Source organism: Pyrgilauda ruficollis, unplaced genomic scaffold (assembly GCF_017590135.1).
Source record: "Pyrgilauda ruficollis isolate IOZ18807 unplaced genomic scaffold, ASM1759013v1 scaffold110, whole genome shotgun sequence".
Classification (NCBI taxonomy): Eukaryota; Metazoa; Chordata; class Aves; order Passeriformes; family Passeridae; genus Pyrgilauda; species Pyrgilauda ruficollis.
Window position 1 is genome coordinate 1,113,244 of NW_024509211.1, and position 17,086 is coordinate 1,130,329.

The 17,086-nt window shown below is 46.3% G+C and overlaps 1 protein-coding gene across 3 annotated transcripts in view; it reads right to left on the minus strand.

Moving 5' to 3' along the window:
- Positions 1–304: 304 nt before the first annotated feature.
- SLC35F4 (solute carrier family 35 member F4) overlaps positions 305–17,086 on the minus strand; it is a 114,340-nt gene continuing 97,558 nt past the window's right edge. For all 3 annotated transcript variants that reach the window (XM_041476896.1, XM_041476887.1, XM_041476905.1), the window contains exons 4-8: positions 10,814–11,033; positions 4,821–4,946; positions 3,125–3,317; positions 1,673–1,762; positions 305–598 (exon numbers count right to left, since the gene is read on the minus strand). In XM_041476896.1, the coding sequence (XP_041332830.1) occupies positions 357–598; positions 1,673–1,762; positions 3,125–3,317; positions 4,821–4,946; positions 10,814–11,033 (871 nt within the window). In that variant the 3' untranslated portion in view covers positions 305–356. The remainder of the gene's footprint in view (positions 599–1,672; positions 1,763–3,124; positions 3,318–4,820; positions 4,947–10,813; positions 11,034–17,086) is intronic.

Sequence of the window (17,086 nt, forward strand, 5' to 3'; positions counted from 1 at the left end):
ATGTTAAATTTTGAGATTTAGCTGGAAATATCCAAGATTTGTATCCTCCAAAGTGGCTCTACCTCTGCTAGCAAAGAGAGATAAAGGATGCAAACTTGACCCACATTTTAAACTCACCAGCTCAGAAAGACACAAACTTAAACCTTTGTTTATTACAAAAGATTTTATTGCAGTTATTTACACCCGTTCCTCGTTAAGTGTATAAATGTAAACATTTATTATAGATGTACTTCTCTTATCTTACAGTTCATCCCCTGCTCAGGTTAGATGACATTTTTTTGAAGCATACAGGTGGTGAGGAAAGTTAAGCTATATTCACAGAATATACATCTGCCTGCAGGGAGGCTCCTCCAGCCCTACGCCAGCGGGATGGACACTGCCCCGTTGGCTCTGCTCCTGCTCCTCGTGTGCACGCTGGATTCCGTGATGTCCTCGGAGTGATCCTCGCTCTTCTTCTCCTTCAGGCTGTTGATGAACCTCAGGGTGATCTCGTCCCACTCCTCGGGCAGCAGCATCAGCAGGAACCCGATGCAGATGATGATGGTGGCCCCCAGCCGCACCACGCTGAAGATCATTTTGTGCTTCAGCAGGTCCACGGCTGGAGGAGAGGAAACAACAGCAGAATCAGAAGGGCAGCAGGAGGGACGATGGCACCAGGAGCAGCCTGGCACGTCCCTGTGACCCTGTGTCACACTCTGGGTGTGACACTGGCCGTGGGGCTCGCAGATCTCCCTGAGCCTTGATCTGACAGTGCAGAACTGGAGGTGCCACAGCTCCTCTGTCCCTCACTGCCTTGTGCAGGGGCTGAGGAAGCCTGGAGGGGCTGGATTAAACCTCAGAATTCCATGGTGAAGGGTCTGTGAGGGAGCTGAGGGGGGGGGGCTCAGCCTGGAGAAAAGGAGTCTCAGGGGGACCTTCTTGCCCTCTGCAAGGAGAGGGTGCAGCCAGGTGTGGCTCAGGCTCTGCTCCCAGGAAACTCAGGACAGGACAAAGGGAAAAGACCCCAAATTAGGACAGATTGGATATGTGGAAAAAATTATTCTCTGAAAGACTGGTAAGGCACAGGCACAGGCTGCCCAGGGCAGCGGTGGAGTCACCATCCCTCAAAGTGTCCAAAAAATGAGTGGACATGGCACCTCACTTCATGGTTTAGCGAGCACTGGGATATTTGGTTGAGGGTTGGACTTGATCATCTTGGAGCTCTTTTCCAGCCTTGAGGACCCTGTGATTCTGTGATTCCTGAGACAGAAGGCACTTTATGGTAACTCTTTATCCACAACAGGCTGCATCAGCAGAGAGGCTGCAGGAACCAGGGATGGGGAGAGAGCTCCAGGTGCCTCCAGGCACAGCCTCCCAGCTCCACAGCAGCCCCCACAGCACACCTGAGCCCTCAGGCACACCTGAGCCCACACAGCACACCTGAGCCCTCAGGCAGCCTCCCACAGGCATGGCTTCACACCTGCATTCCCCAAAAACCAGGTATTTTCTGTGCTCAAGCCCCACGAGTGACGAGGCTGAGACTGAGGAGCAGAGAGCTGTTCAAGAACAGGCGTTGTTCAAGACATGACTCTGGAGTAAATTTCCACCCAACAAATTATTTAAGCAATAAACTGCTTTCTGAGTTCCCATGGGCTCATTTTGGCAGCAGCAGCAGCAGCTGTGGCACTGGTACCTGCATTTCCAGGGACGCTGAGCACGGTGCCAATGGAGATCAGGATGGGGTAGGTCAGCACCACCCCAACGTTAACCAGGATGTTGAAAGCTAGGGAAAAACAGAGAAAATAACACATGAAAATGGGGGAAAACACCACAGTGAGACATTTCTCCTCCACCTAGACCCTAAAGGTGCAATATGTGATATTAAGTACCCACACCACAAGGAGGGAGCTGTCACAAAGTGATTGATTTTTGGTTTTTTCTATATGAAAGTGAAATTAGGGGAAATTCTTCACAGGGGAAAGGGGAGGGCTGAATGGCCTTTCACAAACCATAATACTGAGGTTATATTCCATGGCTTTGCACAGGCAAATGAGCAAAATGTACATTTGTACAAAAATGTACAAATACAAAATGTACAAAAATGCAAATACAAATATGTACAAATGTACAAATTTTGTACAATAATGTACCAAAAACTTGGTCTTTTGTTGTTTTGGGGTTTTTTTTGTTACTTGACAGCACTCCCAGAGAGCTCCAATTTCTTTGAAATATTAAAAAACACCTTAAAGATTGCTTAAGTTTAACTTTTGCTTGAAAGATCAAAAACAAACTTTTGATCACCCACCACCCAGTCCTGCTGCTGAGTCCCCTGCATTAGGTTGGGTTTATACACTTGGGTGACAAATTATCCCTAATTTTGGTCCCCTAGGAGCTCACAGGGCAGCTGCAGCTGTGGTTGGAGCAGCTCAAGGTGGCCAGGCTGGCCACATCTCAGGATGGGATAGGCAATGACATTTTCTTTGCTTCCATTTAATAAACACGTAGTAAGACAAAAACCTCTTCAATTATGGAATAAAAGAGACTTTACCAAAGGAAAGGATGTTGTTATATGTGGAAATTAAAATGCCCCTGGGCTGAATCCAGCAGATAATTTGCTGGCAATCCTGGCTCAGAAAGAGGGAGCCTTCTGTGAGCCCTGCCCAGAGCCTGCAGCAGCCCCAGAAAGGTGCCCCAGCACTGGGGGTGCCCCTGTCAGGGCACAAACATCCCCCAGGATGGGAACATGCAGCCCCTTGAAATGGGATTTACAGCAGTCAAGCTGTGCCAGAGACAGGGGCATCAGTGTGGAACTAGGGTGGGGATGTAAAAATGGGCAATTAGTAGTGCTGCTTCATGTTTACTCCCTGCTATTACTGTTAATTATTAATTATTATTAATTATAACTATGCTTACGTATCAATTATTAATTGTATCTCAATTAATAGTAATGTTTCATGAAGTGTAATGAAAAATATGAATCATTTCTAAGGAGCACCAGTTTGCAGTGGGACCAGAATTAATCTGGGAGAGAGCTCTGCTGCTTAAAGGGACAGGGGGAAATTGTTTGTGCCCGAGGCCAATTTGATAAAGGGCTGGAGGGGTGAAGACCTAGAAAAATAAATAAATAAACTGTTTTATCACTTACCTAACCAGAGGCCAGCTACTCCACACAGGTAACCCCACGGCACAGCAGAGAAGGGGTACCAGTACTCCACTTTTGTGAAGTAGAGGATGATGGGGGTGATGGAGATGAAGATGAAGTTGAAGAAGCCCAGGGTGGACACAAAATGAGCTGCTTCCCCAAAGTTTGCACTCCCAAGAAACATTTTGAACAGAACCTGGAGAGGAGAGGAGAGGAGAGGTTTAAATTCCATGCCTGTCATGAGAGCATTCCATTCCCTTGGGGAGAGTGGAGCAAAGGCCAACTTGCCACAGCCCAGCCCTTTTCCTTCACTGGAGTCTTGCAAGGGGATCTTTGGTGGGATTTCTGCCCTTTCCTGGGTTTTAGCTCCATGCCTTTACCACAGGATGGCTGAGTCTGTGTAACAAAGCTTTACACAAAATGCCATGAGGAACAAGTGTAGAAGAACCCAGGAAAAACCAAGAATAAAGCAAGAACTCAAGAACACACCATTCATGCAGTAAGTGTAGAGGATCTGGGCTGAGTGTGGCAACAGTGGGGTTTGGGAGGAGGCTCCAGTGACTTCCACAGCATGACTGTGCTGTGAGAGGAAAACCAGCCTGGAAGAGCTCACTCTGTGAGAACTTGTCCTCTATGAGCCTCAATTCATGAGCTTTGAGTGACTTTTGAAAGGCCTCAACAAATTTTTGAGTGAGATGAGTGAAGTCTAAAGCTGCAAGGGCAGCTTCTGATCCCACCACAACCCACTCCAAACCTGACACACGCAGCTGAAAACAAACCAGCCACGCTCAGCCCAACCTGTTCTGTCACCATGATACTTTATGAAAAATCCTTTGCTAGGATTTTTCTCCTATTCTAGCTGAGAAGCCTCAGAAAAGAAATGTAAACAATAACTATCTGATGGCTGTGGAATGTGGTCTGGAGGTTGTTTACCAACAGATGCATCTGTGATTGGTGCATGTAAGATGTTTCTACTTAATGACCAACCATGGTCCAGCTGTGTAGACTCCCTGAGAGTCACGAGCTTTTGTTATTCATTCCTTTGCCTTTCTTTCTAGCTTCTGATGGTACCTTCCTCTTTATTCTTTTTAGTATAGTTTTAGTATAACATTTTAATATAATATAATATCATAATACAATAAATCAGCCTTCTGAAACATGGAGTCAAGATTCTCATCCCTTCCCTCATCCTGAGACCCTCGAACACAACCATACTGTTCCTGAGACAGAATCCCTGCCTTTCCCAGCCCTCACCTTCCAGAGCAGCCGTTTCTTCCAAGCAGAAGTGTCTCTAATGCCAGGCTCACACCAGGGCTCTGAGCCCAGCCTGTGCCAGGGGGTGCAGGGCACACCTGGGATGAGTTGCCCACCCTGGCTCCCCTCCCTGCTGCACATGGAGAGCCCCTTTGAGAAGTGTTGATAAACTCTTGTTGTCACGATTTAAAAATGATCTTAAACTCCTCCTGGCGTGGCAGTGGAGATTTCATTAAAGGCTCATCAAGAAAAGCCATTCTGGGTAATTGGCAGACGATAACTAATTACCCTCACGGCAGATTTCCTGACATTGTCACAACATGAGTGACGCAGGAGTGAGGAACAGAACACAACATTTATTTTACAGCCATTCTCTTTGTATTTGTGTCTTTTTAACAGCCAATGTGATAGAATTGAGGAGTGCCAACAAACAGTTGTGACCTACCTTATAGAGTGCAGACGTGGAGGCTGATCCCACGGCGTAGGCCACCCCGATAATTGAATCACCCTGGAAACCATCTGCATATGCCATCATTACAATTCCCGTGATTGCCATGATTGCTGCCACTATCTGCACAGACAAAGCAAAGCAGTGTAAAGCTGAGATCATCACTGGGAGGGGCTTCTCATGAGCATCATTACCCACTTGTTCTGACCTGGAGCTTTCTTGTTTTCCCTTAAATAGGAAAGATCGTGGGAGAGATGTAAAGCACAATGGAAGCGTGTGCACTGACAGGGATCTGGATCTACAGCACTGCAAATTCTGCTGGGACCTACTGACAGAACATCCATCATTATGGATTTTGTCAGCTAAACATCCACCTTGGAGAGGCAACTGCAAGATCAAGAAATTTTAAGGCATCATGCTCTATTGTACAACAAAAGAAATATTTAGCAAAGCCACCAATTTGACTTGAAATGCAAACATTAGATGGCCAAACAGCCTGGAAATTAGTCCAGGGGAATGAGCCCTGTATTTTGGAATACCAGGATACCACAGGGAGCTCTTCCAGCTGTTTTGGCTGTGACCTGACAGCTTTTTTGGACAGACATGATCAAATTTCTTCATGAAGCTTTAAATCTGTGCTTAGGTTTTTGGCCTTATTTGAAAATCCCAGACAGAGCATCTAAGGAGCTTCAAAGAAAAAGAACAGGAATCATTAACTACACCAAATCTGAAATCCTGGGTCTTGACTCCACGAACCTTAAGGAAGTGGTAAGGAGTGCAAAGTGTTTTATTCTTTAAAAAACTCCCCCTCTCCACCTAATTGCCCTCAGCAGGTAAGTGTGGAATGTGAATTTCAAAGACACTGAATACCCAACTTCCACTGAGTGTTTCCTGAGCCAGTGCACATCTCCTGAGCCAACACCAGTGTGACATTGGCACTTTGCCTCTTGAAAGCCTCACTGAACTTCATCTAGGAAATATTTAGTCCTGGATAAGACTAAGCTTCAGCCCACAGACTTCAAAGACTTCATCTCAATCCAAACATGTGCCCTCCTGTAAAACAGCCTTTCAGAGCTCACAGTTTTGCCAAGAGTCCCAGAAAATCACTGACACTCATCCCAGGCAGGTGTGAGCCAGACTGAGGCAACAAGCACAAAAAATCCCACAAAATAACTTCAGCAGAGCAAAACCATGTTTCAAGGGACACACAACTGACTCAGGTAAAGCTGGTCCCACACAGGGGACAATGGGGAACCCAGAATCACCTCCCAGGACAGGGCCAGTCCATGAGACTCCAGGTAAAAATGTCAGCGCCCTTAAATCCCATAGGCATCCAGGCCAACATCTTCCCAGGAAAACTCATCTCCTGGGTGCAGCTTTGAGTCCTTCCCCCTCACCACCAGCCCAATTTCACCAGTCCTTGAGGCACACAGGGGCCCCCTCACATGGCAGTGGCTGTGCCAAAGCCACAAACCCCACTGCAAGTCTGTGTCCCACCTTACTTCCATGTAAAACTGCCTAACTCCAGGATACAGATCAGCAAAACCTGAGGGTGTCACTGATACTCCAAATTCACCATGAAATGGAGCTGAAATCCAGATCCCCCAGTGCCATGGTGCCTTAGGCTGGAAATAGGGATATTCTACTGCCATCTATCAGAGGTGGGGCAGTTATCCTGTCTTTATTGGGCAGTGTTCTTTATCTCTCCCACAGCCAATCCTCCCTCCAGGAGATCTCTGCTGTCCATGGCCAGGGAGTGTCCCTGCATGGCTGATCAAATTCAAGCCTTTAAATTTCAAAATCATAGTAATTTGGAGGGAGAGGGTTACATTTTCCATTTCAGGGAAGGTTCCTGCCTCCCTTAGCAGACACCTGGCTTTTCAAACCAAGACACGTGGGCTGGAGTCCCTCCAGTCTCTCAGTGGTGTGATGACTTCTGGGGGGAGTTTAGCAAGAGGACACCAGGAGGTTTCCCCCTTTTCTCCCCAGGATAACCCATTCCAGCAGTGGGGCCATCCTGGGAGACACCATGGAAGTCCCAGCCTGGAAGCAATGCCAGGGACAGCCAGGACCCCTCAGACATCCACGGCCTCTCCCCTGGGAGTGCAGAACCCCCCTGCCCTGCCTGGCTGGGCTCACCTCAGGCTGCCCTGCACATCCTGCCCTGCACAGAAATTCAGGATTTCAGCTGTCAGCTGGAGGATTTCCAGCAATGTGTCAGTCTCAGAAGGCAGAACAGGAGAGTCCAATGCAGTAATGCCCTCCTGCCAAGGGCAAGGATGGAGATTTAACTCTTGGTGCCCTCACTGCTCAGCCCTTTCCTTGTGTCAGTGAAAATTAGTAGATCCATCATTTCCTTTCTTCCTATTGTGAAAAACTTATTCCCAGTCTGTCTAAACCAAATTTAGAGAGCCAGATCCCTAATTTAATCAATTATTTATAAAGCCAAGCACATTTTTTCCCCCTTGAAACAACTAAAATGATGGACACATGTGGAGCACGAACACCTCCCGAGACTGAAAACAGCAAAAACATTATTTAAATTTCATGCTCAAGGCTCCTCCTGCATGTTACACACCAGGGCATCAGCACAGCTGACCTGTGCCTGCCTCAGGTGTTGGCTTTAGAAACCTGAGCTCACATCTGCAGGCTGCTCTGCAAGGTCACAGGGAAGAAAAGGTGGCTGCCAGCTCATTAAAAGAGGCTTTTAATTAATGGAAGAGCATAGTAACTTTCTTTTGGAGCCTCCTAGGTAAGGAATGAAATTAGCTTGCCTCTTTTCTTTTTTCCCTGAAAGAGAGCAAGGCCAACCAACAGTTTATCAGAAACATTTTTTTCTGTGTGGAGCATAGCAGAAAATGAGGTGTAAAGAATCACAGAATGGTTTGGGTTGGAAGGGAACTTAAAAGCCTGCCAGTTCCAAACCCCTGCCACGGCAGGGACACCTTCCACTAGACCAGGTTGCTCCAAGCCCCTCCAACCTGGCACTGAACGCCTTCAAGGATGGAGAAGAAACCTCTCTCCAGGCTGAAGTCAACATTTTCAGGGGAGAAAAATGTCCCCAAACTACTCTGCACCTACCTAAAAGACATTTATTCAACTCCACACATGAAGCCCAACCAAGGGCTTAAACATGCAAACATATAAGCATGTGTCTAAATCCAAGCAGAACAAGCCAGCAGAACTAATCAAATGTCTAAAGTCTTTGAAATATTTGTGCTTGCTTTGAGCCAAAGCTGTCTGGACTTCCCAAAGGTAACTTGGATGTGTTATTAACTTGAGAGAGAGATGTTCAGAAGTGTCCAAGCAAAGGCCAGGGATGGTTCTGGGTGTCCTTGCCCAGGGCAGGAGGTACTCCAAGGTACCTGAGCTCTACCTGCACTACTTTTATAGGTAAATACAACCAGAGAATTGTTAAGGTTGGAGAAGACCTCACTGAGTCCAACCCTTCACCTAACACTGCCAGATCCACACTCAACAATGTCCCAAAGCACCACAGCTACACATTTCCTGAACACTTCCAGGAATGGTGACTCCACCACTCCCCTGGGCAGCCTGTTCACCACCTGACCACCCTTTCTGTGAAGAAATCTCTCCTAATACCCAACCTAAACCTCCCCTGGTGCTTTTCTCTCTCAGGTGGGTGCTACAGCTTCACCACTGATGGCACGAGGCTCTCTGCAGAGCACACTGGTGCTGCAAACACAGCCACAGCAGCTGAAACTTTGTGTGCAGCCTTTTGCAGAGCTCCCACAGGTGGGACTGTGCCATTCCAAAGGGTGGCCAGCAAGACAGGTTTGTCTTTGGACGTGGCATCTAAAAATCCAGCCCTGCAGCCTGGCTGGCAGCTGCTTTCAGGTGTGCGGGAAGGGTGCCAGGGGATCACAGGGATGTCAGGCAGGTCTAACATGCCCGTGGGCATCCATGGCCAGTTTGGGGACTGCTGCAGCCACACTGGGCACACAGGGAGCTGGGAATGTGCTGCAGGGCCATTGCTGTCCCAAGCACTTGGAACACAAGCCCTGTGAGGAATGACTGAGGGAGCTGGGCCCACCTTGATGCCACCTGGACATGCCTGATGGCCCCCGAGCTGTGGGGCTGAGCTGAGCTGGGAGCTGAGCTGAGCTCCTTGGAAAAGCTGGCTGAGCTCCTGGGTGCAGAGTTTTTCCACAAAAACGTGGCTCAGGGTGCAGGATTAGACTTTCATTTCTTTTCATGTCCTCACTGTCCAAATAACCCAATTCCTGCTGCTCTCCGAGGGGCTGCGGGCGAGAGCAGCGGAGGCATTCAGGCACAAAAAGCTGGGTCTGTGCTGCTCTCTTGTACTGTAGCTCTCAAACACTCTCCTGCGTGGTTATTAACATAATTAAGTGTTATTCTGTCAGGAGAGCTGCTGGAAAACACTGTGAATTACCTCTCCAGCACTGGGCATGCAGGCTCTGCCAGTGAGCAGCGAAATCCAGTTTATGTGCAGGATTTGCTGCTCACTTTTCCCTCCAGGTTTTTCCTGTGTGAATCCCATGGTGTTTACAGAATTCATACTATTTCCATGCATATTCATGGAAACATTTTTTTAGTCAGTGAAAAATAAGTAATAACTGAAAACAGCTTTTATTTCTAGGCTTCTTTAACAGAGCAGGCTAGGAGAACAAGCTCTGCCAGAAAGATGCTGCTTTGAGATGAAAATTAGCTTAAAGGGTACAAAATGTTCAATTTCTTCAGATGATCAAGGGGCAGAGGGGGATAGCTATTGTTCCTGTTATTTCTGTAGAGAACTGAGGGTTTTACACCCTGTTTTTTCTTTGAGTCAGTCGGTGGGCTGAGGGTGGGTCACTTTCACCTGATCTTTCTGTATTTTCAGCTGTGTAGGAAATAGATATCCAGGTGTCTGGCTTTACCTTCAAGCACTGGCTCACCTCCTCAGCCTGGCAAGCACAGTGCTCTGCTCAGTGTCCTGGTGGCTGCTCCAAAAGCCAGATGAGATACCTGTACAACAGGATGTCTTTCATTTCTGAACCCTTCTACCACACTATTAATAAAATAAAAAAAAAAAAGAAAATAAAAGAAAAAGGAAAAAAACTGCTGTGCCCATTTTCAAAAACCAAACTGACTTGGATGAGTGTCCTGATCCACCATGCTTTCCATGGAACTTAAATCCAGCTGTTGCTGATCCCTTCTGGTCACAGCCACCACACCTGGCCCCAGCCAGTGCCTAATGAAGTTCACAGTTTTCAATAATTAAGTCAGGACTGTGCCCAACACGACCTTGAGCCATTTCAGAGGGGAATCTGCATCAATGAACTAGCAGAAATCCTCACTACTCCTCATCCAAGGTGTGAAGCCAAGAGTTTAAATTGCTGCATGTTGGGAGATGTGTGCATGAAAAATTACACAACAAGTTTGCTTTCCCCAGATCCATGGGCACAAAATTTTGTTCAAGTTCTGTTTTAAATTTTTGCAGGGTCCATTTTACTGCCAGTGAGTCCTTAAACACTTCAGTGCAAAATGCATCTCCACACAAGAGAGCTGTGTTAATTTTAAAGCAATTTTGACACATGCACATGTAAATGTGTGTGTGAAAAGTGACAGGGCAGCACAAGAAATATACATCACACATTGCAAGCACCTGTCTATCCAAACAGGGAATAAAACTGCTTTGGTTAGAACCTAAGCATTCATCATTAAGCTTAAAATAAAATTAACCAAACTTCAGCACAATAAGCCAAGACAGAATAGGTTTCTATGAAACTGGAAGTTCTTCTATTGTAATTCATCAAGTTACACTTGGCTGTAATGGCTCCTTGAAATTCCCACACTGAATTCCCTCTGAAGTTCTGAGGTCTCTAACTGATCCTGAGGCTGCATCGTAAAACTCAATGAGAAAGGTTTTCATGGTGTCCCAGTGCAGCAGTGCTGTGGCAGCACCATGGCTGATGGGTTAAAGTGCAATTATGAGAAGATGAGAGTGGAAAAGGAGGCACGTTCATTACCCTTGCTCCCATGAACCTGTCTTTGAGCACAATCCAAGAAAGCAAGAAGACAAAAGCTTTGTTACAACAGAACAGGGCAGAGACGTCTGTGGCTGTGAGCTTCTTTAAAGCCAGTAAATACAGGTAGTTAGTCAAAGTCCACAGAATAGAAAAGGGAGCAGTCCTTTTAAGAAAGAGTTTCAGCGTCAGACCATCTTCACCAAAAATCCGACTGCATTCCCTATGGAAAGAAAAGAGTTTCAGTCTCAGCCAGGGTTTTCCTCAGCATTCACTCCAGCACAACAAACATTCACTAGGCTTTTATCCTGCTTTTCCTAACTACTCCACACGCCCAAGAGAATCCATTATTTAATTCACATAGGGAAAACAACACACAATCTTCTTAAAGCAGCAATTTCACAAGAAGAAAAGAAGTAACTTACCTGGAATAATCACACTCTGTGCAACAATAATCCCAGGGACTCACACACAGAAATGAAGGTTATCTATAATGTTCTGACAGCTCCCAGACTCTGCCTTCAAGGCCATGAGCACAGGGATTAGAATCACCATTTTTTTCTCTGCAGCTTGCCAATTTTCTTCTTTTTTTGCATGGCTTGAAGCCCTGTATTCGTTCCCGCTGAAATATATTTTTATGTATGGCCAAGGAAGCCTTAAGAATTGCCTAAAGATACTTTAAAACACTGCCAGACACAGCGTGGTGGGGAAGGGAGCCACCAGGCAGTGGGAGTGAGCCAGGCAAACAGGAGTGTGAGAGAAGGAAGGGAAAGGGAGGAAAAGGTATTTAACAGCTTCATTTTATTGTACAGTGAAAAAAAAAAGCTGTGCTTTCTAGGAGACATCTCCTTGAGAATTAAATTGCAAACAAAACCCCCAGATTCCCAAACACTGTGTCCCACACAGCTCCAGTGAGCTGTTTGCTTCTCGGGATTTCAGGAATCTCTGCCATTCCCAGACTGGGAAGGGTGTTTTTTAGCAACTCCACTGTCTGCACTCGTGGTTGAAGGCATTCCTGAAGATATTCCCAGTGTGCTTCACTTCTTGGCATGGCAGGCACCCTGGCACTGCTTAAAACACAGGAGGTCCCACAAGTGACCCCAAAAAGCAATGGGGTGAACCAAGGCACCCTCAACCTGCAGCACATCCTTCCAAAGAAAGGGACATGGAGGGAATAATCCAAATGCCCCGAGGCTCCAAAGTGAACACAGCCAAACATGGCTGTGCTTGGAAGACTGCTAAAACACTCATTATGCAGAACTAATTAGCAACTTCAAAGATTGAGCTGCAATGTGATGTCAAAAATGTTTGTCATTTGGGGGTGGTGGGGGTGGTCTGATAATTATCCTGATTTGGAAGACAAAAATGTTTTCAGGGAGCCTTAACCATTTTTACTAATCCTTGGGAATTTTGCTGTTAAAAGCATTGCAGGATTTTTCCTCTTAAGATTGAAAACCACCACACTCATTTTGAGGAAATCAGAATAATAACAGCTATGTAATAACTGAGATCAGCTACATCTTAACTTAAATGGTTTTATGATTCAGCTTAATAACCACTCATTTCTTGATGCCACTAAGACAGCCTGGTGTACAAAGCAGTCATTTCTGGTAAAAATAAATTCCATTCTCAAACTCCGTCTACTCAGGCTGCTGGAACTGCTAATTATCTCCTTTACTCTAGTTGACCTCAATGCTCTCAGGAGTCCTGCTCACCAAAGATGAGGATAAAAATGTTTAAAATACAAAAAAGAACAGCTACCAGTGTGCATCATTTATCTGAGATGCACAGCAAACACCCGGTGAAGCAAATAAATGAATGCCTAACTTTGCAGGCTTTTGTAACTCTGATTTCAAGAGGAGTTAGAGGTGACAAGTTTCCCTGTGTGACAAGGCACTCACTGGCAGCACTTCAGTGTCCCTTGACATGCAGATAAAGCAGTTTACCTTTATTAATATACATAAAATCAATATTTTATGAATATATAATCTATAAAATGCATTATATATTGTAATATGTATCATATTCATATATTATCTTAATATATTATATTCTATTATACTATATATTTTTATAATTATTATGCATGTAAAAATAAATATATATATAAAATAGTGATATAGCAGTTTACCTACAAAAAATGCTTCCCCTTGAGACTTAGGTGGGTGCACTGTGGCTGTGTCCCCATTCCATGACACCACAGCCAGGGTGCTCCATGTCCTGGCACCAACAGACCTGCACTGTGAGCTCCACACCTGCACGTGGGAATTCTGCCATCACTTTAGGGCACAACTGCATCATTTTAAGTCCACGCTGCCTCAGGAGCTGTCAGGATCTTAGAGGAAAGCAGCCTGTGCTGTGTTAACAGAAGGCAGAAAGGTGCCTGGGCTGCCTCCAGAAATGCAGGGCACAGCTGGACCCAGATGCCAGAAGGGGCCAGGGTCTGTTGTCCTGCAGATCCCTGGGATGTCTGCACACAGACAAACCTGGAGCAGAGTCAGGAGGATGGATCCAAGTGCCCTGAGAGTGTGAATCCTCAGAGGCTCAGTGGTTATCCCATCATTCTGGGTCAGTGATTTGGGAGAGGCAATTGTGGCTGCCCCAGCAATGTCACCTGTCTCTGAGCTCCCACAAGCAGTGGGGGGGATGAGCAGAGATGCACAGCTAGGAAAAGAATCTGGGAATGCTTCCCTGGCCCCAGGCAATGGGCTGTTTAAGCAGGTGGAAGGGCCTCCATCACACACAGCAGTGACCAGACAAAACAGGGGCTGGAGCTTCCTCAACTCTCAGTGAAGAAAATACAGCAAAGTCTGACAGGGTTGGGCTGAGTGAGGCAGAGACTTGATGAATTCACCCCTGTGTCTAGGAGAGCTCCATGAATAATGCTCAGTCAGTGAGGAGATTGGGAGAATACTTTATTTTCCCAGTCAGATTGCCTGAGGCTTTGTGAGGGCTGGTGGCTCAGTGGTTAACTCAGCCTCTTTGACATGCAACTCAAATTAAACTTGCAGGAGTCTTCAGACATGACAGTGATTAAAACCTTGGGCTCAGGAGAGGGGGCTGCCTGGAACCCCCCCCCACACAAATAATGCTGCAGGCTGCTGCCTTAGAGGCACAGACACATCTAGGGACAGCTGACCCTGAAACTACGACACAAACTATTTCCAAATGTACCAGAAGTCTATTTAAAACCTGCCCTCTAACACAAATAACTCTTTTTACTTGCAGGTAGTCCTCAGCTCTGGGCAGTGTGCCATGCTCTCAGGAATTACAGCACCTCAGGCAGTCGTGCAGCTTTGCCTCTGGCACCCACTAAATAGCTTGTGTGCCCTCTCAGGTATTCTGATGCCAGACCCTGCACAGGAATGGGTTTGTTCCCTCCTCTGGAGTGAAATCCAGCAGCTGGTTTTAAGCAGCTCACAGAAAAAAAACAGCAAACAGGGAGAGTCCCGGGGCACAGGAACACAAGGAATGCAGTGACATCACCTGGATTAGAACTTGGCACAGCCACAGTGACATTAGGGCAGCAAATAACACAGCAGCACCTTCTGGGAGCACAAATTCACTGCTTCTGCCTAAATGACGGTATCTGTAGCAATAAAATACCTCCCAGCTCCACTGCAGGGGTGTCCTGGATTGCCAAGCAAATTGTATTCTCTTTGCCATCTGTATGGCAGTCGTCTTCTGTTCAGTGGGCAGTTTTCCTGATCTCTAGGGGCATTTACATTTTCCATTTCAGGGGAGGCTCCTGCCTTCCTTAGCAGACACCTGGCTTTCCAAACCAAGGCAAGGGGGCAGGCACCAAACTGAGTGAGGCTGAGCACCCTGGTGAGCTGTGTCCCCAGCACTGGCTGAGTCTGAGCTGGCAGAAAGGGCCTGACCAGCTCAGCTTGTCTGCTGGAGAGCTGCAGCAAAAGGAAAGGGGATCCTGCAGTGCCTGGCTCAGGAGCAGCACCAAGGAAGGCTGTGTCCCACAGGAAGGGTCCATGGGAAGGCCAGCTCTGTGCTGATGGTGTTCCTGATGTTTTCCCTGAAAAGCCTCTGCAGAGCAGGTCTGGGATTGCTGTTCCACGAGTGGCTGAGGGAGCTGGACTGAGCTACTGCTGCCACAGAGGGACAGGACTGTGGGTGAGAAACCTGCACTGACAGGTTTCATACACAAATACCAACTCATGGCTCAGTCTGCACTTCAGGTGATGCTCCCTTCTCCTTATCTAAGAAGTCCAACCCTTCCCAGTGTGTTTTGTTCACATTAAACCTGCATCTACCAGTGCTTCCCCTGGCCAGTGCCCCAGTGCTCTGGCAAGAGCTGCAGCTCCAATCTCAGCTCTCACACCGTGGGTGGATCCTGGCAGGAAGCTGCTCAGTGTCACAGTGCTTGTCCTTGAGAAGCCAAGGTGCCAGATGGGGAGGCAAAACGTACTGACATTGAAAATTTCACCCACCTATTCCACACCACAACTGCATCAGGCTCCTAAGTCGAGTCTGTGCAGTGTCTTCTGCTGTGGTAAATGCTGGCAGGGTTAGATTTCCTATTTCTGAGCTCCCTGAACTTCAGATCATCTCATCCAGCACTAAGGCAAGGAGTTTTAAGCTCTTGATGAGGGACATGGCTTTTATTTACAGAACTGAGGGGATACCAAGAGCTGTCTTCTGCCTCAAGACAACCAAGACACTTCACCTAAATGCAGCAGTGAGTACATAACTATGAGTTATTTTCTCAGACCACAAGATTGAATCTCTAAGGTAAAGAAACACACAATTTATAATCTCAAACGTTATAATAATAGAATGCTAGAGTGGTTTGGGTTGGAAGAGACCTTAAAGCCCATTCAGTTCCAATCCCTGCCATAGGCAGGGACACCTTCCACTATCCCAGGTTGCTCCAAGCTCCATCCAACCTGGCCTGGAACACTTCAGGGATCCAAGGGCAGCCACAGATTCAGTGGGCAGCCTGTGCCAGGGCCTCACAACCTCACAGTCAAGAATTTATCTTCAATATTTAATTTCAACCTTCCCTCTCTCAGTCTGAAACCATTCCCCTTCCCTGTCCTTGTAAAAAATCCATCTCTCTTGCAGCTCCTTTAAGTACTGAGCAGCCTAAACTCTCCAGAAAGCCAATCTAAAGTTGAGGATTGAGACTCCTGTCATTTCAAGTGGGATTTATTAAAGGAGCAGTGGCTCTCTGCAGTTTTGCCAGCCTGGGGCAGCACTCTGCAAGTCACTTCCAGGATCACTGATCTCTGCCAAGATGTCACAGATATTGTTTGTTCAGATCCACTGGGAATATCTGCTGGACAAAATGCCTGATTGTCTTTAAAGCTCCTGGAGAGTAACTACATCCTCCAGAAACACAAAGATAAATCATCTCTGGTCTCTGAGGAAAGCCTGGAACTGCTGCAAATGGGTTTATTGACAAGAATTAGCTGCTGCACAGGAATAAAACAGGCAAATGATGCAGCCAGAAATCTTACCAAATGTAATAAAAAGCCTCATAACAGGAGCAATATCAAGAATGCAAATCAAGAAAATACACAAACAATGAATGCAGGTTTGAAAACAGCCCTGTTCTGGGGAAGAGGCTGGTGAAATGACCTCCAAAAATCCTTTACAAATTCAGTCTGTCTACAAGTTAAACCTACAGATTTTCAATCCTTTAAGTTACCAAAAAATGGAGAGCCCATCCTGAGGAGATGCCCATCCCCTATCCAATCTCTAAGAGTTTGGATAGTCAAGTTGTAACACAGCACTGACCACGTAGTTGCTCTCCCTGATGAAATAATTTTTTACCAGCAGTTACTTCCTCCTTGGGATGTGAGTTCCTGACACATCTGGAATAAAAAATACTCTGGGAAGATTCCCATCACCTCTAACACTATTTCTGAGTCCACATATTCACTGACCCACTGCAGAAATTCCTGTGGCATTTAAGACAGTGTTCTCAACTTTAAAAGCTCAATTCTTAACAGCTGGGGAAATATATAAATGATTTAAGCACAGGAATTCTTTTATGCATTGCCCCAAAATGTTGCTCTGATAGAGATTAATCAATGAACCACCTGCAAGGGATTTATCTGCAGGATTTCTTCTCACCTTCTTCCTTATCTGCTGTGCAATTGTTATTACTTCACCCCACATGCAGAAGCCCAGCTGACATTGTTCATGTTCTCACAAACACTCCAGCAGAAACCTGAATGAAGCATCATTAACAGACAAAGCACCAGGGTTTGCAGAGAAGCGCTTAATTAAGTGCAACTGTTCAATTTCAGTCACACT